This window comes from Vanellus vanellus, assembly GCF_965231255.1.
Source record: "Vanellus vanellus genome assembly, chromosome: 1".
Classification (NCBI taxonomy): Eukaryota; Metazoa; Chordata; class Aves; order Charadriiformes; family Charadriidae; genus Vanellus; species Vanellus vanellus.
In genome coordinates, this window is record NC_138905.1 from 218,663,520 (window position 1) to 218,686,800 (window position 23,281).

Here is a 23,281-nt window from a genome sequence, read left to right on the forward strand (position 1 = left end):
ACTCCAGAGCTGATAATAGTGTCATAGTGTCTCTGATTATTCCGTGACTAGTTAGGAAAATGCCTGCACTTAAATTTAGTTTTCAGAGAGGTGTCTGGCAGCTTTCTGTTGAATGACCATAGTTAACTACAGCAAGAGCTACCTCCTACCTCTGCACAAGCAAACACTGATGGGTTTCCTGCAGATTAAGTCAAAATAAAACTGGGAATGAACCGATTATTGATTTGGATTCAGCAAACAAGGAAAAAGAGATTTGCAGGTCCTCAGCTAGCAGGAATGAGGGCCCAGCTTTTCAAGGCAGCTGAGCTGATCTGCAATGGAAAGGGCTCCTTCCTCTTCCCTTGCTCCACCCCGGCTTTCATCTGGTTCCAAGATGCAGCAGAAACATATCCTGAATAGAAAATGATGCTTTTTCTCCCTAAACTGGCTCACTATGGGGTCAGATAAGTACCGGAGCTGGCATAAGGGAGGAGGAAGGTATGGTGGATGGCAAAAGGAGCTATGTCCCTTCCAGAGACAGTGATCCTTAACTGCGCCATAAAATTGCATCCTCCTTTCGTCTCAGCTAATTGCAGAGAAGCTGCGTGGAAACTACGTCAATGGGGATATGGCCTCAATTAATTAGGAAATGTTTCCTAAGGTGAAGCACGTTGGAAGGAGAAAGCCTGTTGGTTTTCTTTTTTTACTGAATGGAACCGCAGACTGTCACATGCTTACAGCAGCACTGCTCGCTGGCTGTCTGCTGGGCTGACTGCACTCAAGTATGTATCAGGGGATTCTGCTGCAACAGCTTTGTTGCTTTAATTATATCTTCAGATGCCACGGAAGATGTTGAGATGTGGCTGGTTCTTGTCCTGTCCTTTTTTTTTTCCCCTCTAAATTCTCTGTTCATGAGGGAGATGGGATTGGGTGAGCCCAGAGCATAACTCTTGCTTTGAAGACAGCAGTCGTTCAGCTGTAGGCATCTGTGGGAGAGATTTCACTTTTAGCATGACTGTAAAGTTTTGGAAGACTCATGATTTCTGGAACTAAACTGAACTAAACAAAGTCCTCTTCAAGTCTGTTAGGAGAAAAAAACATCCTTGCACTTGTTCTCAAGATACAAACTCGAAAAGTAATTCCCCACTTTTAATTTCTATAGTGAGTTCTTGCCATGTAGTTACCCTTTAGAACTCTTTATCTTTGTAGTTTAACCTTTCAAATGGGCAAATGCAGTTAAACGTGTGGTGTTGGATTATTTTTTTTATTTTTTATTTTTTAGAATTAGTTCAAGCATCGTGACTTTTCCATCATGTCAGAACCCATCACGCTCAATGTTGGAGGAAAACTCTACACCACCTCTCTGTCCACCCTGACTAGCTTTCCAGACTCCATGCTGGGGGCCATGTTTAGCGGGAAGATCCCAACTAAGAAGGACAGTCAAGGCAACTGCTTTATCGACAGAGATGGCAAAATCTTCCGCTATATCCTGAACTTTTTACGAACTTCTCACTTGGACCTCCCTGAAGACTTTCAGGAAATGGGCTTACTTCGACGGGAGGTGGATTTTTATCAAATTCAGCCATTGATTGAGGCCTTGCAGGAGAAGGAGGTAGAGCTTTCTAAAGCGGAGAAGAATGCCATGCTCAACATCAGCCTCGATCAGAAGACCCAGACTGTTCACTTCACTGTCCGAGAAGCACCCCAGATCTACAGCCTGTCTTCCTCCAACATGGAGGTGTTCAGTGCTCATATCTTCTCCACGTCATGTCTGTTCCTGAAGCTTCTTGGTTCTAAACTTTACTATTGCTTCAATGGAAACCTCTCTTCAATATCCAGCTACCTGCAGGACCCCAACCATTTGACCTTGGATTGGGTTGCAAGTGTGGAAGGCCTTCCAGAAGAGGAGTACACCAGGCAGAATCTAAAGAGACTCTGGGTGGTGCCAGATAATAAGCAAATCAATAGTTTCCAGGTGTTTGTGGAAGAAGTGCTAAAAATAGCCATGAGTGATGGTTTCTGCATAGATTCTTCTCACCCACATACTTCAGATTTCATGAATAATAAGATTATTCGCCTAATTCGGTACAAGTAGGAATGGCTGTTTATTATGGTGCCAACATAGAGATAACGCAGGTTAAGTGTTTCCCTTTAAAACACACTTACAACCTAATTCAGAATCGTGCTTATCTGGATTAAGAGTCACTAACAGGGAGATGATTTTCCTTTAATGTATTTACCAATACGACCTTTCAGAATATGTCGATATTCTAGATGGAAGGAATATTGTCTAGCACCTGAATTAAGGATTGGTTCTGTCTCTGCCTCCACCTCTGACCTGCTGGACAATTGTGGGGAAAATCACTTAACTTCTGTCCTTACATTTTCCAGTTGGAAAATGGGCGTGATCCTTAACCTATATTGCAAGGGTGATGTGAGTTTCAGTAGTCAAGGTTTGGAAGGCTTTCTGGAGATCAGATGTGGTGAAAGATGCCATGGAGCTGAAGCACAGCGGACAGTCCAGGGCGCACATTTTCGATGTCTTGCCATATCACTTGTGCAGAGCATCCAAGAAGCTTGGTTAGATCCCCAGATGGACGCACCCAATATAACTGTAAAGGATGGGGCAAACTGCAAGTGAGTAAGGGATCCTGTCTGTTTGGGTTCAACAAAGGATTTCTGTCACCATCTGAAGCGGACTCTTTTTTTCTGAACCTTGTGAGGAAGCCCTTGCTCTGTTCTGCTGTCAGGAACACCATGTTTGAATGATGTGGCTGGCGTGGGGAACAACCCAGGAACCCATAGCAGAGAGAATAATGTTCTTACAAACCGAGAAGATTGTGGCTGGTGGGGGTACTTTTCTTTGGATGCTCTTAAACCTTTACTTCTACATTCCAAAGGCAGCCAGTACAACTAGTCCTTTTCTTTCTCTTACAATGTTGTATTTGTCTGGAGGATGCTGCTGAAGACACTTTCTGAGGTGGAGACATTAAGAGGACAGAGGTCCACAAATATATTCTGAATGTTTGAGCCTCTTCTGCCTGGGCATGGCCGCCTTTTGGGCACATCTCCCTTCAGCAGTGCCTGGAGTGCATGGGATGCTTTCTGGGTAGGATGGATTTCATCTGAAAAGACAACTTTCCCATCAGGTCACGCCTAGTATTTTTCATTACAGAACTAGAAACTCACTTTTCCTATCCCAGTGCATTGAGCCTTTTTTTTTTTTTACATCATTGTGAAATGGTCAGGTCACTAAGGTAGCATTTTATGCACTTGCTTGGCTTTAGTGTCAGATTGTCGGAGGTAAGGCAGTGGGAAACCAGAGGCAATGACAATGGTCAAGCTCTTTCCTACACGCACGGTCTGTGCTATAATGAAGATCATAATCCACTAGCTGCATCTTAACTCTAAACACCATTTATGCCACATTCAAGGTGGTTCATTCTCAGCTAATTACGTTTAAAAGTATCTTAGCTGTCTTTCCCTAACCTGATTGCTATGTGTGCATGAGACACCCAGTGGAATGTTTCCCGTTATCTCTAATGAGATAGAAGGGAAAATGCAATAACCAAGTTTGGCGTTTAGAATTTTAGTGCTTCCAAAGTTCTTAGCACAGGGCTGCAAAGGTCAGTATTGCTCATATTCTTGTTTCCCAAAGTAACTAGTCTGTCACTACATTAAGCTGTCCTGTGAACAGACATGAAGAAGCGTTTTGTTACTGTTGTAAAATACAGTGACATACATATATTTCTACTGTCCCAAGCTGTAATTGCATGAACACCACAAATGAGCATGCCGATGGTAGAAATGCACATTCTGCAGCTATTGGCAGCCCATTGCAAACCACTTCCCCTGTCTGACTTGGTGCTAAACCACCATGATATATGTGGGACCATGTTGTTAGGAAGCACTGACTGGGCTTGAAGCCCTCAGAGCCATTAGCTCTGGGCAAGTTTTGTGAATTTTGAGGATTGTAAACAGGATTGTGTGGCTAAATTCCAACCTAACTCACCATGTTCTCCTAGTTTTAGTTGCATTAGGTAGAACTTCTTTTTTCCCTCATCCCTGTCCTGAATTATAAAGCAGGAGTAATCTGTTCCAGGGGTTGCTGCATGCCACTGACAAAGCAAAGCAACTCCTGTGTGAATCTTATTTCTGACATGAGTTTGCCACTCAGTTGGACATTCACAGTGATGATCTATACACATAATATGATTATGATCTGTAAAATACCATACACGAACCCTCTTTCATCAAATCTATGCCTTGAAACAGATATGCCTTTGCTGAATTTATGCTAACAGAGCTTTTGGGGGCTGTTGCCAGTATTTCTTTTTAGCCCATGCCTTTGAGAGTAGATTTTAAATAATCTGTAACAGTAGTTCTTGTATGTCAGGATTAAAATAATACTTATCTGTAGTAGTTTGTTTCCTGTCAGCTTGAGTTTATACAAAGGTAAAAGCAGTGGGCTTAAATCTCATTTGGAAGAAGTCTGATCTACACCCTTTAGAGCTCTGGATCAGTACTGCTTTAACAAAATAAAAATATTCCCTGGGAGAGTTGAATCATTACTGCATTTTCTGGTGAAAGGCAAGTAAGAGGAGTCCGTAAAAGCACTATGCATAGCTTAATCTAGAGCATTTACTTTTCCTCCGCTGCCTTTTCTTTTCTTAGGACTGTAGCAGCACCCACACTAAAAGCAGTTATGCAGTTTCTTAAAAGTCTAAACAAGAAATGAAGAGTGCCTCAACCTGGCCTAGAGACTAACTGGGGTAATTCTGCTGACATGGAAATACAGGTTTCAGTCCCCACAGTCTGAGGAGAGAACTTAACCCAAGTCTTCTCCTGGTGTGCTTTAAACCATCAGTCTGGTATGCAAAAGATGGACGACTTGAATGTTTATCTGTGCTCAGGTAACTAAATCAGGCAAAGGTACGGCTGGCCACAAGTCTCTGTCATATATGAATATGCAGAGAAATGCAAAATATCTCTCTTCTATATGCAGAGAGGTGCAAAATTTCCAAAAAGTGTAAGGACATGAGTGAAGACGGGCATTGGGGAGGAATAGAAAAACTTGAAATACCTCTAAATTGCTAAGCAGAATAAACATCTTCAAGCATGAGATACTATTTATAATGCCACAGTCATTCTGCATGCTAATCGAGTACATGAAATAAGCAGTAAGTGAATCATTTGTGATTGCAGTCAAACATATGTTATACAAAAGCAGTTGCTATTTCAAACTACATACTAAGCTAAATTTATATCTGCTCCTTAATTTTGCAGTCTGTGAGTTACATTATAATGACTGTTTATAGGAATGTTCTCTCTCCAAAACATTTGTTCCCTTTTTATCTAGATAGCTGGCTTTTTTTTAACCTTCTTTTTCTGAGCCCTAGAGCTGTAACTTGCCTTTGTTTACTAGTCAACAGCACTGATGATTCTTCTTCTCAAGAGTTTTCCTGAATTAGAGAAAAGTGAAGGTGCACAAAGCCATGTTAAGTACAGCACAACCCCATCATTAGTCATGAGAAGTACTTGGTATTTATTAGCAGTAACATCTAAAAATTATTTCACTGTTGAGTGGAATATTCACTCTAGGAACAAACATTTTTTTCCTGTAAGGTCCTGAGAACAAGGAGGGATCTAGTGAGGTTTTTTCCCTTAAAGTCTGAAGGTGCTTTCTCCTACATCCCATGTGTCACTCCTGTTCTGATTCTGCCATATGCCAGTCTCCCTCAACATCTTCATCTACAAAATGAGGCTAAGACCTTCACTTTTTCTAAAATGGACTAAATGCAGAGAGCCACTGAATAGAGCAATCGATAGTGTTAGAGCAGAAAAAATATCAGAGTTAAGGCAGATGATAAATTAGTTATTAGCTGTAGTCTAATGGCATTTTCAGATATGGGCATGTGCACAGCACAATGGGATTTCTTATATGACAAAAAGATTATTATGAAGCATCTTAGTGGAGTCCAGAAAGAATCACTCATGGATTTCTCTGTGTGTTGTTAGGCGTGATAGCTCTTAAATACCTAACAGTGTCCAGTTATAATGAAGGGACTGAAACCATACATAAATACTAAGACATCTTTAGTTCATGCAGCTGTTGTTAAAGGTCATTAGAAGTCAGTGAGAGGAGTATTTGTTGCTGCAGGTGATGGCAGGGAGATAAAAGAAATAGGTGTAAAAAGTTAGACCTGGAAGAATTCACATGTTAGCAAGAAACCCAGGATTTAGAAGGGCGAGAATAAAGAATCTTGATGTGTTCAGGAAAAAAACGAGCAAGGTAACAATGGAGACAAAGATTTTGCTACAGAAGGAGGCTGCGATTTCCAGGTTTAATCTCCTATTATGCAACTTAAATATTGTCCATGACAAGAGTTACGCTAGTAACTTGTCAGGAGTAGAGAGCTTTGCTTCAGTTTGCATGTGCTTGAAATCACTAAACATATGCACTGCTGTGGTTACCCATATATTATCTGGGTTGCTGAATATAAATCAGTGCGTAAGTTCAATGGCAGTAAATACTCGCAATCAATCAGATTTATTCCCACTCTAGGAAAGGCTGGTGGGGTCCATATATAAGGTTGACAGGAGTAATAAATACTGCCTTCAGCCCATGCCATAGTCTGTGGAAAACAAATCTAGGATCTTCTGAAACTTCACAGATAAATAAAGAAGTTATGAAGAAGATCCTTCGGCGACTTTCATTTTCACCCCATCCTTTTGAATAAGGTGTCAGTGCTCAGAATTTTCAATAAATTTTGAAATATTTGACTGCCATTCTGTAATGACTGCTGTATCCACACACTGATGGACACAAACATGCAGGATACAAACAGTGCTAATATGTGGCCCTCCCAGTAAAAGTCTCCTATGTGAATTAGGACAGGCAGTCATGTAGATATTCTGTGCGAGAAGGGCTGGATCAAGCATAAATATGCAGATCATGCTCTCAGATTCACTTGGGAATAACACAAGGGATGGTTTCCCTATGAATTCAGAACAAACAGAGCTATAGGGAAGGACTGTATGGAATGATTCCTTTTCTCTTCCTCCTCTTGCCATTCCCCTCTCTCTTATTTTCTTGCTCCTACTCCTAACTGTAGGATTTTCCCATTGATCAGAATTTGATCCCCAATGCACTAAAAGCCGTGCTTTTGAATGAATACTATTTGGAAAGTGTCAAAAGATGGGTTTTATTTCTTACCACTTTCCTAGAGAGCCCGTAGGGCTATCACATTTAAAAATCTGGTTGCATTTCTCTGCCTGTAACTCCTTTGTGAACTGTTACTAATACGTATTTTAGAAAACACTAAATAAAATGTGAATGAAGCAGGAGATGCTCTGCCTGACATACATTTCTTGAGGAAAGTGCATGCAGCTATGCTTGCTGAAATCTGTAGCTATTCCTGTCTCTAAGGATTTTAAAAGTGCATCATTGCAATGCTTACCTAGACATCTCCATGGCTGAGAATTGTAGGAAGTTCCCCAAAAATTAGTGCAGGTGTAGAAAACTTGGATGAACAAGCTTTCCTAAATAATCAAAACCATTTAAAATGCATTAGTACATTTATGTTTAAAACATTTCTAAACAGAGGATTCATTTCTCTGGTGAAAACCCTTCTAAACCCTAATGCTTTACCGCTGGTTGAACTTGTCTCTAGTCCCTGAATTTGAACAAACCATAATAAATTGTTGCTGTACAGGAAAAACAGTTAAGTTTAACATATTAGCTATATGATTTCATGCAGCCCCTACAAGGTGGGGGCTATCTATTCATAGATAGGTGAATGCTTGCTGTCGGGAAGCAAAAAGGCATCAGCTTAGTGTGCATCCACCCATCAGGCTGGCAATTTCTTTCAGGTATTAAAAAATTGAGCTTTTTCCTCTGAAAGAGCACTTTATACCTGGAAGCTGCCCCAGAACCCTGTGACACTGGCTGGAGATGGCACCTCCCTGGAGCAGAGCTAAGCTGGTATAATAATTAGAAGTGGCTTCTGCCCGATGCCAGGCAGCTGTGAGCATGAGAACAGCCATAATTCCCCCATGCCCTTCATCCAACTCACCCACAGACACCATGTTTCTGGGCATGTGGGGGGACACTGGTCTCTGTCCTGAACCAACAGCCTGTGCTGATGGTGAGTGGCATGGTGGGCTCCCCAGCACCCTGCCCGATGTCGCAGAGGGGATGCAATGGAGCATCCAGAGAGGGATCCTAAAAGATTACCCAGATCCAGGGTGAGACAGAGCCCTCCATCTCTTTAACCATATCCCAGGGACAGGGGAGTCTTCTGGAAGAAGCAACGGCTGACATTGAGCCCTGTAGGAACTGCATTTCTCAGCTCTTATAAATATAGAGAAGGAGTGTGAAGGGATGAAGTTGGGGCTGCACTCAGATGATGCCAACCCTGTGTGAGACCAGTCTTGATGAACATGGAACTGGTACCACAGCCTGTCCCCTCCTCACTGAGATGCTGGACACCAGGAGCAGTCCCAGCCCAGGCTGCTGCAAGTACATCCCCACAACAGCCCCACACCACCCAACCCAATCCCACATCATCCAACTCCATACCTAATTCCACAGCCTCCTAACTCCACATCACCCAAGCCCAACACCACCCAGACCCACACCTGGTCCCACAGCCACCCAACTCCACATCACTCAGGCCTAACACCACCCAACTCCATAGCTGGTCCCACAGCATCCCACCTCACCCCTGACCCACACTCACCACCATCCCAACCCCAAACCTGGTCCCACGCCAGCCAACCCCACACCTGGTCCCACACCACAGAACTCCACCTCACCCAGGTCCAACACTACCCAGCTCCATACCTAGTCCCACAGCCACCCAACCCCACTGGTGGTCCCACACCACCCAACCCCACATCACGCAGACCCAGCTCCACCCAACCCCATACCAGGTCCCACACCACCCAACCCTACATAACCCAGGGCTACCACCACCCAACCCCACATCCCTCAGGCCCAACACCACCCAACTTCACAGGCAGTCCTACACCACCCAACCCCACATCTCTCAGGTCGAACACCACCTAGCTCCATACCTGGTCCCACACCACCCAACCACCGCCCTGACCCCACCCCACCCCACTCCCGACCCCAAACCCAAGCCCCGCCTCACCCCCCAAGGTGCCCCACAGACACCTCCACCCCAGCCCCGCGCATGCGCAGTGCTGCGCCCGAGGCAGCGGCCGAGAGGGGCGGGCAGCATGGCGCATGCGCGCTCCGCCGACGTTGGGTGGGGCCGTGCGCTTTAAACAGTGCCGGCGGGCCGCCGCGGCGCATGCGCGGTCATTCTGTCAGCGCGCGGCGTGTCATGGCGGCGGGCGGCCGGAGCTGGTTCCGCGCCCTGGCGCTCGGCGTGTCCTTCCTCAAGTGTCTCCTCATCCCCGCGTAGTAAGGAGCTTCCCCGGGCGGGGGGGGGGAGTGGGGAGTGTCGGTACGGCCTGTCAGCCCTCCTCCCGGTGAGGCGGTTGGCTTCCACTGCCCCTAAGGGCGGCCGGGAATAGGGAGGGGGGCAGGGGCCGGTGTGGTGCCGCCGTTCCTGAGGGGGCCCTGAGGTTCTGAAGGTCCATATTTCCTTCGGGCGCTTGTGGGGAGCGGGGCGGTGCTGGATGGCGCCGCCTCTTCGTCCTGTCGGCGGTGTGAAGTCGTTTTGCTTTTGTGTCTGAAGGCGCTTACAGCCCATTCTGCCTGGGTGTTGTTCGGGAGGGCCTTTAAAGGTGCTGAAACATTAACGCTTTTTAACTTTAAAAGACACTGTAGCTTTTTGCCTCCAAAAAAATCCAAACTGAATTGCTATTAAAAAGTCACAACCTGGAATTTTTGGCTTTAATTGACAGAAAAGGCCAAGCTATAAATAATTCTTGTCATCTACCTGTATATGTTCTTGGCACAAAGTTCACGCAGCATCTTTTTTACTTTTAGAGTTACTTGATCAAAGTCTTGCCCTAGAGCTGATCAATGTGAGCTTCCTTTTTATCTGCCTGTGGTGATGTGCTCTGAAATGTTTCTCCTTTAAGTTCGTGTATGTGACTCTTAATATAAACCTTATGTAGTTACTCCACAGATTTTGAAGTACATAGGAATTGGCTTGCCATCACTCACAACTTACCCCTCTCTCAGTGGTACTATGAAGTAAGTATGTGTTTGGGTGTTTTTTAGCAGCATATAAGTTATAGGCTTATTTGGTATGGCAGCTTAAGTGAATGCTAGAGGAGAAAGCCTTTTATTTGCAGAAAGTACATGTCATGGATACTGATAGTTGGCAGCTGTACAGCAGTGGTTCAAAAACATACCAGTCGCCATTTGTTGGACCTGTGTAGTCTTTAGTTAAAAAATGAGAATTGTTCAGGGAAGCTGCTAGTACTTACGAAGGTGAAATGGAAAAGGCAATTGAGAGAAAGGCTGTGTAACACAGGAGCAAGTTGCATGGTAGTCTTAAATTGCATCTTTCTTTGCTCTTGTCATTAATGATACACAGTTATGATAAAGAATGAATCATATAAATGGGTACATACATTATGGAATCAATCACTGCATTAAAGTTTTGAGCCACTGCTTGTGTGCATCGATTTTAATCTAGATTCATTGCTTTTAAGTTGATGATAGACTTAGTGTACACAATTGGGTTTTAATCTATCTTCTAGTATTTCCTGGAGTTCTAGGATAAATATAATAGTCTCTAGTAATCCTCCATGTAAGTATCTGGTAATGATGTATCCAGGAGTAAATGATTTTGTGCGAGTCAGAACTTTGACAGGCTGATCTGATACTGTGAAACAAATTTCTGTGCCAGCATGATCCCAATGCCAAAACATAGGATGCCTTTCGGCAGCGTAACATAAGCAGTTGGGAACATGCATGTTGACAAGTATACCCCATCCTAACCTGCTGTGTTCTCCTTTCTCCTCTCCTGTTTCAACAGCCAAGGAGATAATCATTGGTCAGGGCATAATAATGGTTCATATGGGAAAAGATCAAATGCTGTTTGATCTTGATAAGGTCTTACTAGAATTAAGACTTGCTGAGGAATGAGTAAAAATAATTTTGAGATTGTAACAAGGCTGATTGTGCTGGTGATTCCTCTAATGTAGGCAAATATTAACTGTGAGCTATTTTATATATTGAGATTTTTTTTTTAACGTTGGCCTTATTACTGTAAGTAGATTTATAAAGAACAGACAGTTATATACTGGTTAGGTCCAGATACACAAAATGTTGTTTAATCTTTTTCTCCTAATCAAGAGACATCCCATCCCTCTACCTATCCATCTACAGATGAACAGCTCGAATAATGTTCAGCACCATACAGCTGGCTACTTTATTGCAAAGTAGTTTCTGTTAAATAGGGGCTGCTGAGATAAAATCCATCAGCCGATTTGCTGTGATGAGCTGTACCTGAAGGACTGTAAACAGCATGGATTGTATTAAAACTACTTAATCTTACTTTGTCTTTAGGCAACTTCAGAATGGACCCTGGATTATCCACCATTTTTTGCTTGGTTTGAATGTGCACTTTCACATGTTGCCAAGTACTTTGACCCCAAGATGTTGGTTATTGAAAACCTGAATTACACTAGTCGCGCAACCATCTTCTTCCAAAGATTTTCTGTCATCTTTACAGATATCCTTTTCATATATGCAGTTCGTGAGTAAGTCTTTATGTTCTATTTTTAGGGACAGTGGGTAGTCACTAATATATGGACTTTTTCCTACAGTAATAACAAATAGTTATTTGTACAAATAAGCTTGTAAATGCATGGAAATATCAAAGCTGTGTTAACCTATTCAAGGAGCAGTTTTCCAAATTTCTACATACAACATAACTTTTTGTCATTCTTGGAGATGCTATTGCTGTATGTGTGATTAGATTTCACACAATCACAGAATTTTCAGAGTTGGAAGGGACCTCTAGAGATCATCTAGTCCAACTCCCCTGCTAAAGCAGGATTGCCCGGAGCACATTACTCGGGACTGCATCCAGGTGGGTCTTGAAAATCTCCAGAGAAGGGGACTCCACCACCTCCCTGGGCAGCCTGTGCCAGTGCTCTGTCACCATCACCGTAAAGAAGTTTTTCCGTGTATTTGAACGGAACTTTCTATGTTCCAATTTGTGCCTGTTGCCCCTCGTCCTGTCGCTGGGAACCACTGAGAAGAACCTGGCTCCATCCTCCTTCAACCCACCCTTTAGATACTTGTAAGCGTTCAGACATTAGTTGCTGTTTCACATATTACAGGTATCTTGTTTCTGTTGCTGGATTCATTTTGTAGGAGTTGCAGGACAGTTTGGGTGGACCCAACTGTTTCTTCCTATTACTTTTCTTACTACTCTATTCTTCTACAGTAGAAGCATAAAGGAAACTTGTGATAAAATGCCAGTATCATCCAATATGCTGTCACTTGTGTTTTCTGGTATTCTTGATGACAAACTGATTATTCCAAGTCTAATATAATAATAAGATTTTGTTTTCACTGTGCCCTGACTTTGTGAAGAAGTCTTTATCTACACCTAAAAGAGTAGAGGGGGGAGAGATGTTTCGAGAATTATGTTGCCTGCATTAACCTGTAACAGTCTTATCTGCTCAAAATCTGGGTAGGAAGTTCTCTGTTGTGTTGGAGCACTCCCTAAGCTCCTTTATTTACTTTCTTTATTTGAAAGGGGCTAGCTTTGAGCTGTGACTTTTCTCCTTTTATTGTTTTGACTCTGTGTGAATGAGCTGGCTTTCTTAAAATGGCTCTACTAATAGTATTTCAACACAAACCATCCACAACTTTTTAATCTGATCTAACCTTACCTTCAGAAATAATATGGACCATATGGCTTCACACTGAGAAGTAATAAGATATTTTTTTAACCAGCAGAAATAGTTAATAATACTGGAGGGGGGAGCAAGTTACATAAGCATTAGTATGTGGAACATACCACAGCTATAGATATTTAAAATCCTTTTTTCACTCTAACTTATTCGTGACACTGTCTTCTCTTGATGAATTTAACAAGAATTTTGTCATTGCCTTCCATCCGAATAAAATAGTTTTCTTTGGGTTAAGTGCACTTCTCAGTTCTTAAAAGCAATGATGTTTTGATGTTTTTGTTGGCTGTCTAAATTAAGACTCCTGTTTCTTCTGCTCTTGTTCAGGTGCTGCAGATGTGTAAATGGGAAACGAACTGCAAAGGATATCCTGGAAAAACCAACCTTTATTCTTGCTGTTCTGCTCTTGTGGAATTTTGGGTTGCTAATTGTGGATCGTATCCTTTCAAACCATTGCAGGTTGTTTGTGGGTTTGTTTTGTGGTTTTTGTAACAACCTGTTACAGCATGTGGTACAAACCCATGAATATTATTATTACTATCACAGCAAGTAACACTGCTGTTTGTGTTTCTGGGATTACTTGAATAACTTCATGTTTTCATTAGAATTATTATTTGGCAAAAAGGAAATTGTTCCATTTTTGGTCTGATTTGCCAGAACTGCAGGAGGACCAGTCTGGCAGTGGCATGCCTGTTCCTGCTGGCTGCTCCTCCCCTGCCTACCTACAGAAGTATTAGCAGAGAGCCTCTTACTTCCTGGGAGGGGTTCTAGGTTTGTCCCATAGCAAGGGAAATCTCTACAAGTTATTTATGTTCAGGCTGTATTCAACTGAGTAATGTTACATGAGAATTAGCAAGTTTTTTATTGAGGGGATATAGAAAAACCTCTGGAAGGTCCAGTTATTGAGAGTCAGTCTTCACACAATGTGTATTGATCTAGCTGAGGAGGTAATGGGAAAGCAACAGCGTTCTTTTATAGGAAGGACTAGTTTTGTCTGTCCCAGTCCTTGTTTAAGTTGCCTGCCTGCGGTAGGTTATAACTGAGAGATGCCATCTCATTCATTCACCAATGCGAGGCAGAAACTAATATTTAAAATTTTAAAAAGTAGAGAATTAGCCTTTTATCGTATAAGTTGCATGATACATATGTGGTTAGATTGTTATGTTTTGTTTCATCAAGATAATGTACTAGTATTAGGTTTTGTGTCTGTGTTTACAGGTATGGTTAAGTAATGACTTCAAGTCTACGTGAAGTGATTTTAAGGTTACTTAAGTTCCATTTTAATTTGAATTTATTGTTTATAAGTTTGAGTCTTCCCCAGAAAATTGATAGCAGTAAAGAAAGTTTGCTTTATTCCTTTCTTGACTCCAGTTCAGATATTCACTTTCAGTACAACGGCTTTCTGTTTGGGCTGATGCTTCTTTCTGTTGCCCGACTATGTCAGGTAAACTTGAGTGGCTCTTCCCTGTTGTTGCTATGTGTGTTTTAGGTGCATTAATTACATTCAATATGAGCAGCCCAATGAAGTGATTGAGAGTGGCTGGAAGTTGAGGTGTACTAAGCTGGATGTCTGATTACTTGTTGAGTTTGGGGGGAATAGGAGTACTGGAAATTCACCATAATTGCTTGCTGATGCTGCAGCATTGCAGTTGCCTGTGGGAAAGCTAAATTCTGTGTTCTACCTGAGTAATGTGGCATAGTTTCCTGCCGCTCACCTTCTTCCAAGTCACCAGTCCTTAGAAAACATACTTCTGAAGCTGCAGGGAGGTGGAGCCTATCCCAGTTTTCCAAGCATCATGTGACAATATAGTTTCCTTCTTCACACCTGTTGTGCATAAGCTACTGAGTTTGTAATTTGAAGTAAATGCTCATTTGTTTTTATGCCTATGATAAATGTCCTGTCACCTCAGGAGTACAGCAGATGATCGTTAAAAGTTAGTACAAAAGGAGAACAAGTAGAAGCTTGGGTTTTGTTTTTCCTTTAGAAAAGATACTTGGAAGGAGCTCTTCTTTTTGCTGTTCTTCTGCATTTCAAACATATCTACATGTACGTGGCCCCAGCATATGGCATTTATTTGTTGCGATCCTATTGCTTTACTGCAAATAATGCAGGTAAAACGGGTTTTTCCTCATTTGCTTTTGGGGGATTGTCTTAATTAGTGGGGCCTGAGGGAGACTCAAGACATGCAGGTACCATCAGAATGAAATGGCTGTGTGTCAAATTTTGCTTGGGTAGCAGAGCTGGTAAGATCTTGGAGATCTTTGAAATTTATTTATGTAAAATTCATGTTTCTAGGGAGATCGTCATTAAGGAAAAACAACATGAACAAACTGCAGGTGGCAGTTTGAAGTCATAAGAATTATGGTTATGAAATGATTAGATAACATCAGAAGCTATTTCAAAGTCCTTCTTTGAGTTTCTCTCCACTTCTTAGTGCTGAAAAACATGTTTGATATTCCTTGCATGAATAGAGAAGGCGCTTCTTTTGAAAATACTGAAAGTTTGTATAATGGGGGAGCTGCAGTGTGGAAAAAGTAAATGCAAACTAACTGTTGAAGGAAGCAACTGAATGTATTGACATAAAAGGCTGTATGTTTCTTTTGCTAGCACCTATCTATTGCTAGATAGATGCTAGCAATTTGCTCTTAGTGTGGGATGCTTTGTTTCCCTCCCCACTTGAAACAGTAAGTGTTTTCATCATCTGTTTGCTTCTTGTAGATGGATCCCTGAAGTGGAGAAGTTTCAGCTTGCTTCATGTAACTCTTCTGGGATTGATTGTCTGTCTTGTGTCTGCTCTTTCATTGGGTCCCTTCATAGTGTTGGTAATACCCCCCTTTTCACTTGTTGTTCCCCTGAACTGTTAGAAAACTGTGTTACAAAAATATAAGCCATGTCATCTAAAGAGGCTGTTTCTTCTTTTTTGTTTTCTGTAGGGACAGCTGCCTCAGGTCATTTCACGGCTTTTTCCTTTCAAGCGAGGCCTCTGCCATGCTTATTGGGCCCCTAATTTCTGGGCTTTGTACAATGCCATGGATAAAGTGCTAACAATTTTTGGTACAGTATGCTAATCTTACTGTAAGGTGCCTAAATGCAGATAGAGCTCTCTGGATTTTAGTGTTCCTTCCCCATTTGAAATGCAGGTAGTAAATTACATTTTCAGATTGCTTTAAATCGCCTGATTGTCTGCATAATCCAGTGCATGTTAAGTTTCCAGCAGTAGGTCAGAAATCAATCATTCTTCTCTGCTGTCCTTTACTTGGCCATGTACGTAGTTCAGCTACTTTGTTTTTTTCATTAACATTTATCAGTTTGTGCTTTTTTTGTTGTTGTTTGTAGGTTTAAAGTGTAATTTTCTTGATCCCACAAAAATTCCGAAAGCCTCAATGACGGGAGGGCTGGTTCAAGAATTTCAGCATACTGTCCTCCCTTCTGTGACTCCATTGGCAACATTAATCTGTACTTTCATATCTATATTGGTAAGAACAAATAATATTTTTTGAAACTTGATGTGTTTTGTCCTCCATAGATATTTTTTTTATTTGATTACCATGCACTTCACATGAATTTTAATTCCAGTACAACAAAAAAGCTTTCTCTTCAAACAAAAAAAAAATACACCCACAAAAACCCAAACCCAACAATTATTAGGATAAATGTGGAATTAATATATTTCTGGATACACAATATTACTTCAAGTATGGCTAAAATTATGGCCCCCGTCAACTCTAGAACGGTTAAAAGATATTTAAAAGCAATCTTGGATCAAAACCACTCTGCATGCTGAGCTAGAAGTAAGCTTTTGTGATAGAAGGTAATTGAACTAGGATGTGAGTAGAGGTACTGATGGAACTGGTTGGGCAGCTTACGGTGTTCCTAACAGCATGAGCTACAGGTAAGCCTAGTGTTCGTCAGGTGGCAAGCAGAGAATTGAAGGTTCGATAAGCAATTAACTGGATGCAGACGCTTTTTCAGTCTAATGAGCAACTAGCCTTTAACTGGAAATCTTTGTTTCAACACCTTTATGTAGTAACTTTGAAGTGAGTTTAGCGGCATGGATTCAAAGACATTTCTTGCAACACAAATAACAGGGAGTTGTCTGTAGTTGTTCAGTCTGCTTTCCCCTCCTGTTACATTGATGAAGTCCTTAAGGCTTTACTTGTACATCCAAATAGATATGGTTCCTCCGGTGCTATGTAATGCTTATGCCACACAAGCACAACCTGGGTGCAGTGGTGTTTATTAACACTGAAAAAATCTCATTGGACAATAGCTTGTGTTCAGGATTGCCAGACTTTTCACTGAAGTCCTGTTTTTGCCTGTTGTTTCTAGCCCTCTGTTTTCTGTCTTTGGTTTAAACCCCAAGGGCCCAGAGGCTTTCTTCAGTGCCTTGTTCTTTGTGCATTGAGCTCCTTCATGTTTGGCTGGCACGTGCATGAAAAAGCAATACTCCTTGCTATTCTGCCTTTAAGGTAAGTGATTTTTTTTTTTTTTTGTATGTAGTAGCTGGCCAGACTGAACCTGCAGCCACTTGTTGGGGAATCCTCAAAGAGGATGACTTAATTTTCAGCATACTTCAGAAAACGAACGTGTTTATAGACTGCCTTAAGCTGTAAAGTTTAAGTGCGCTTCAAGTAAATTAATTTCAGGCACAATAAAATGTGGCTGCCTTAGCAATCAAATCTGCTGGTGCTAGTATAGCATGTGTAGGAAACTGGTGTGGTGTTAAACAAATGGTGTCTTATGACATGCTAACACTGGCTTATACTTTACAATAGTTTGCATTCATGGAAGTTTTAAGTTGAGCTTTATTGGGAGTAGCCGATTCCCATATCAGTTCTATGGGGCACAGCAAAGCTTTGTACTATTTTACAGATGATCAGAAGAACAGAAGTGTATGGTGTTGGGATGATTAAGCAATCAATTTAGGAATCTGACACACAGGCCTTCCCGTTACATATGCTCTTTTGTGTTTCTCTGAATGCTGCGTTGTTTCAAGATGCACAGTATACAGAAAATCTGTGTTTTGATTCAGACACTTGATGGCTGTTAGAATAATGGGGAAAAAAAAAAAGCTAAACAAATCAAAACCAAAGATGCTTATGAAAGAATGGGGTTCAGACTTTAGGCTGCATGTGGACCCACAGGTCTTAAAAGAATTAATTTAGTTTCCCTTGAAACTTCCTTGTCTTAGTGACAGCTTGGGAGCAGGCTTGATAAAATGTTTCACTCATGTGACATGGTAGACAAAAGCAGGCTGCTTTCTTAAGGTCTCTTGTTTTCCCCACTGTTATAACTGCATTTGTGCTGTACATTTGTTGCACCCAAAATGTCCAAGATACATTTGTTGCACGTCTTCTGGCTTTGCTTTTTGAAGAGAGAAATTAATTGGCTTGCCTGGCTTTTGAAGCATTGGACACTGCTGTCATAGCCAAGTTTAACAAGTGTGCATAGTTGATTAAGTTCTTTTTCTCTCTGAATAGTTAAGTTTAGAGATCTACTGTGGCAGGGACAAATGTAAAAAATATTGTAGTCTTTTAGCTGCCAGGCACTTCAAGCCTTGATGAGTGCTGCAGTTCATATTTAAAATGCTTGGGTAGGTTGTTCAGAAGCCAACTGAGGAAAGGGACCTTCCGCACAGTATGCAGTTTCTACTAAAAAGACTTAATGCCTGTTTTGGGTAGAAGTGAGGCTATAGTTTATAAGCTGCCTGACCAGTGTTGCTACAAACTGTTTTCCTGTTCAGAGCTGCTAAACTCTTGAGGTGGGAATTGTGGGAGGAAGGGGAATTAACGGGGGGGGGGGGGGAGGAAGGAGAAAAAGTAGGGATGACAATGTTGGCAGCCAGCTGGCTACAGAAAAAAAAACATTTGTGGAAAACTCCAGGGCTTTCTAATGTTCGTGTTCAGTGGAGGTGGGGTTTTCTGGGGAAGGGTTTCCTGGCTGACTTTTTTTTTTTCTCCTGCATTTTTATCTCTGAGGCCACATGGTTTGGAAGCAGGAGACTTCACTGAGGGACTGGGGATATATGAAACTCTTATTTGACCTGTTCTTCAGTCTCTTGTGAATTGTGTAGTATTTCACTGAAATTAAGTTTCTTTGCTAAAAGACAAAAGCATAACAAATTCTTGTCACTTCTAGCTTGTTGTCTGTTCAGAGAGCAAAGGACGCTGGGATCTACTTGATTCTGACAACCACAGGGCACTTCTCGCTTTTTCCATTGTTGTTCACATCACCAGGTAAAGTGTTTTCCTTTCTGTGCTTTCATCTTGCTGCTTTGGTTTTGGTTGTTGTTTTGTTTTGTTTTTCCCCACTAGAGGTAATATACAGGTAATGGTTTTGGATTATTTTATGTAGTAAGTTGAAAGTTCTGCAACTGTATGTCAGCTTGTTTCCATAAATACAAATTCTTCAACAAGAGAAAAGAAACATTGGTTTAAAAAGCTGTGGAAGAGCTGTTAAGCTATAAGTTGAAATAGAGATGGGGAAATTATCATAGTCAATACTTGTTATCCCTCATTCTGTCACAGTTCTAGAAATTTCTCTAACAACCATGTGAAGCAAAAGTGATAAAGACAATTTGAAACCACAAATCTGGTAGACAGTTTTCCAGCTGACTGCTACTTCATGCTATCGCTAATGTGCTTAAACTAAAAAAAAACCACACATCAGTGAAAGGACAAATTTCTCTTCGTGACCAAAAGCTGTTCCTTTCTTCTTCCCCTTTTGCTTCACTTAAACCCTAGACCATCATAGCTACGACAACACTATAACTCTGTATTGGTTAATTGTCATCCTTCTGGGAGAGGTCGAATCCAGACACACTCTTTTGGTCTGATGCTGCTGCTTATTTGCAATAGCAAAATTGTTGCCTTGAGAAATGAGAAACTTCCTCTGCCTTCTCTATCACTTAATTTTTATCTACCACACAACCTAGAACTAGATAGCATTGATTTTGGCTGTCACGTTTATGTTTTAACCTTCCAAGCCCAGTAACTTCTGATTTATTTTTTAATAGGAAAATCTTATTTGCGGTGCTATCATGTTGTAATTATAATTAGTGTGTTCAGTATGTTTACAGATGATTGAAGTAAGTGCATTGCAAACGCTTGGCATTTGCTTTAGTAAATATCTATGCTTATTTTTAGGTGTCCTAAGCAGTAAAACATTCAGTTCTGTTTGGAGAAAATAATTAAGTTGGACAATGCAAGTGTGACTAGTGGGATTTAAAGATGCTGCAATTTATATGGCAAAATGTTTTTATAATTAATTTTAAAAACGTTATGGTCCTTGTATTTCAGAACTTCCAATTAAAATACTGCTTATGCTGCTGTTTACTGTGTATAGCTTCTCTTCGTTGAAATCTCTATTCAGGTAATTAAAGAAATTTGTTCCCAAAGCCAAGAACAAAACCATTTTCTCTGTCACTGGGAGCAGTGTTGTCATAGGGGGCAAACAGTTCAGAAAACCGATGCTAAATTATCAAATTGAAGTGTTCTTAGTCAAAAGATGCTTCTGCCTCTGCTCTCTTCTCAGGAGGGAAGGCTTAAGTTAGTAGTATTATAGCACGTCCTTGTTATGTTTGAGTTGTGACAACTACCCAGGTATTCCCAGCAGGCTGTAAATCCCCACCTGCCTGATGCCCTGTTAAAGCACGAAGTTGTAATGCTGTGGCCCTGTGAGGGTTTAATTTGATAGTAGAACACTTATTGCGGTGAGTTATCTGAAGATTGTTTGTCTGTGCTGGTGGTTGTAAATACTACTGTGGTTTTTTTGCACTAGTACTTAGTATTTTCATGCATGGAAGGGGCAGTCTATAATAACATGCATTTACAATCTGTAATGTGTCAACAAATCTCCTGAAACACTTGGTTGTCAGAACATAGAATTCCCCAAATCATCCTGTGTATTTTTACAGGTCATTTTGACCCACTTGTCCAAAGATAGTACTTACCCTTATAACCCCTGTAGTCTCCACTTTCCCGTTTCCCAAACTTTTCATGGCAAAGCCAAGCTGTAGTGAAGGATCTGTTGGAAATGCTATAAACCTGTATTTAGTACTTCAGTCATCTGCTTTTTGTCGGTGATCCTCTTTCAACCAGACTGCTGTTTTTCCCCCCCTTAGTATTTCATAATTCAACCATTCTGTCTCAAGAGCTCTATCTGAAAACCTCTGTAGGAGCTTAGTTTCTGTCTAGAGATGGAGCTTTTGCAAGTTTCCTGTTCTTAATGTTCAAAAAAAAAAAACAAACCCAAAACCCAAATTCTTTCCAGAAGAATGTGAATTCTCCTGTAAACTTACCTGCAGTCAAAACCCAACCACTGATGTCCTTTGCAAGAGAGATGGGCTCGTACATCCTACAGAAGGCTTGGGGCAAGGGGTCAGCAGTTAAGATAAATCTGACATTTCCGTTCTCTGGATGTAGAACAACTTCTGTGGAAGAAATGTGTGTATGAAGGTCTCTGTACAGTTGTTCACTGGAATGATATGAGGTAAAGCAGAGCAACTGCTGAGATTTCTACTTAAATTCTAGGGTATCTTGGAACTTGGTGTTAAAAGCCACGTGATAAGGAAATTAGCTGTACTCTGTTACCACGTCTTCCTACTGAAATTCTTTAAATTATCTAAAAGCCTCATTGTGAACTAATGGGAGATATTCTTTGCACTGCTCACCGGTGATAGCTGAGAAATAGTTCACTTCAGTTAACATGATGTATTTTAAAACTTATTTTTTTTTATTCCTCTGACAGGAGAGAGAGGCCTCTCCTTAACTGGCTTGAAACAATCTACCTCATCCAACTAGTGCCTTTGGAAATCTTCTGTGAAATTATCTTTCCTCTGACCCCCTGGAAACCGCACTTCCCTTTTGTCCCTCTGTTGCTGACCTCTGTGTACTGTGCTCTGGGTGTCACCTACGCTTGGCTGAAACTCTATGTCTCCGTCTTGACTGAGAGAATTTCTGTTAGACAAAAGGCTGAGTAAAGCCACAGTGTGGGGACCAGTCCCACGTTTGAGGGGATTATCGGGCACACTGAGGGGTTGTCACAAGGATGTACGGCTCTCGATAAACCACAGCATATGTGTACCATGGCCAAGAGGGGATTCTTTCTTCCAACACTTCTGTACTGCCCAACAAGGATACCTCTGACCAGAAGCGCTCTTCACAATAACGTGGTGAGATGCCACTTGCTGTGGATAAACTGTGAAGCTTGATGAGGTCCAGACTTCTGTCCTGAGGAAAACCTGCCAGCTTTCCCACTGCTGTTTGTATTTGAATAAAAATCACTGTGGTACATTACACAAGGGATCATTGCTGTGTAGAAGAGAGCGTTGTAACTGCATTCTGTGGAAAATGTAAATTAAAAACTTGATATTTTTTGTTTGAGCATTTCTTGCAGTTTTTGTATCTCATGTCTAAGCCCTACTTTTTGAGGGACACCTGCACAAGTAAGGATGTATTGTCTAGCTGGAAACTTGTCCTATGGTGCTTTGTCAACCTCTTGAACACCCAAATCTGAAGCTTTACATTGTTGCTTAATATGTCTGTGTCCCTTTAATCTTTCATACAGTCTTTGCAAAGAGGTTTTAATATTCCTGTAATCATACTTATTTTTGTAGACCAGGTTGCCTCGTTTCAGACACATGCCTCAATTTGATAGTGTTTTAACACCATTAAACATATCTGATAACGTGGCTGGATAATTGTATTTATTTGCAATTAATGTAAATAATTGCAAAATAATTGCTCTCCTGACAGGAGACCAAGTGCCCACAGTTCCTCTAGTAAACTGAGGATGAGTTATATCCTGTTCTGCCTCTGCGGAATTTCTCCTCAAAAAAAAAAAAAACAACCCAATCCTTTTCAAGATCTTGCTCTAGAAATTGGGATCTACTTTGGAGCCCAGCACTGATACATGAAGCTGTGAGGGGAGAAGGGATGGATTTTTACTGTTTTTACCAGAAGTTTTTGAACTTTCTTCCATGTTAGTTTAAGAGCATGACCTTCTTCAGAGGGGATAGCCCAGGGGATGGTTGTGCTCTTTGTGTTCTTTGATGGTTGTGCTGCTTCCATCTGTATTCTACCTTCAGTCTAAGCCTCAAAGCTCTGCATGGGGTGAGTATCTGCAATGCTCCTGTTCATCTGTGTATAGGTGCCATCCTGTGTTGGGATATAGTAATATAAAAAAAAAAAACACTCCATGCTCTTCTCCAGCAGTGCATTTGCAAGATGACCTGGAATCCTCCAAGGACTCCTGCCTTGATTTGGGTGTCTCTTGCTAAGAAGCAGTGGCAGCCAAACCTCCTCTTTTCTGGAGAAAAGCTGAATAATAAATTCTTAGGAAAGAGGCTGGGAAAACTTTAGGACCCATGATGCGTTCAAATGTGTTTATTAATGGTTATGTTAACTGAGACCTTCTCACTTTCTACAACTACCTGAAAGGAGGTTGTAGCAA

The 23,281-nt window shown here is 41.4% G+C and overlaps 2 protein-coding genes across 5 annotated transcripts; both read left to right on the top strand.

Moving 5' to 3' along the window:
- Positions 1-1,291: 1,291 nt before the first annotated feature.
- KCTD21 (potassium channel tetramerization domain containing 21) lies at positions 1,292-2,190 on the top strand (the record flags this gene model as incomplete). Its single annotated transcript, XM_082495263.1, has 1 exon — positions 1,292-2,190. One exon carries the CDS (start codon positions 1,292-1,294, stop codon positions 2,072-2,074), a length of 783 nt encoding a protein of 260 aa, XP_082351389.1. The 3' UTR covers positions 2,075-2,190.
- Positions 2,191-9,296: 7,106 nt separating this feature from the next.
- On the top strand, positions 9,297-22,503 carry ALG8 (ALG8 alpha-1,3-glucosyltransferase; the record flags this gene model as incomplete). 4 transcript variants are annotated; one of them, XM_082498670.1, is made up of 12 exons in its annotated part: positions 9,297-9,409; positions 10,072-10,150; positions 11,474-11,667; positions 13,156-13,265; positions 14,205-14,272; positions 14,814-14,940; positions 15,548-15,651; positions 15,763-15,883; positions 16,166-16,305; positions 17,159-17,298; positions 18,968-19,065; positions 20,128-20,204. In XM_082498670.1, 12 exons carry the CDS (start codon positions 9,297-9,299, stop codon positions 20,202-20,204), a joined length of 1,371 nt encoding a protein of 456 aa, XP_082354796.1. The 4 variants fall into 4 exon arrangements, with proteins under 4 accessions (XP_082354796.1, XP_082354797.1, XP_082354795.1 ...); XM_082498669.1 differs by lacking the exons at positions 9,297-9,409; positions 10,072-10,150 and adding an exon at positions 21,578-22,503 and having other exon boundaries at positions 11,477-11,667; positions 20,128-20,200; XM_082498671.1 differs by lacking the exons at positions 14,814-14,940; positions 15,548-15,651; positions 15,763-15,883; positions 16,166-16,305 and adding an exon at positions 21,578-22,503 and having other exon boundaries at positions 20,128-20,200.
- Between the last annotated feature and the right edge of the window lie 778 nt (positions 22,504-23,281).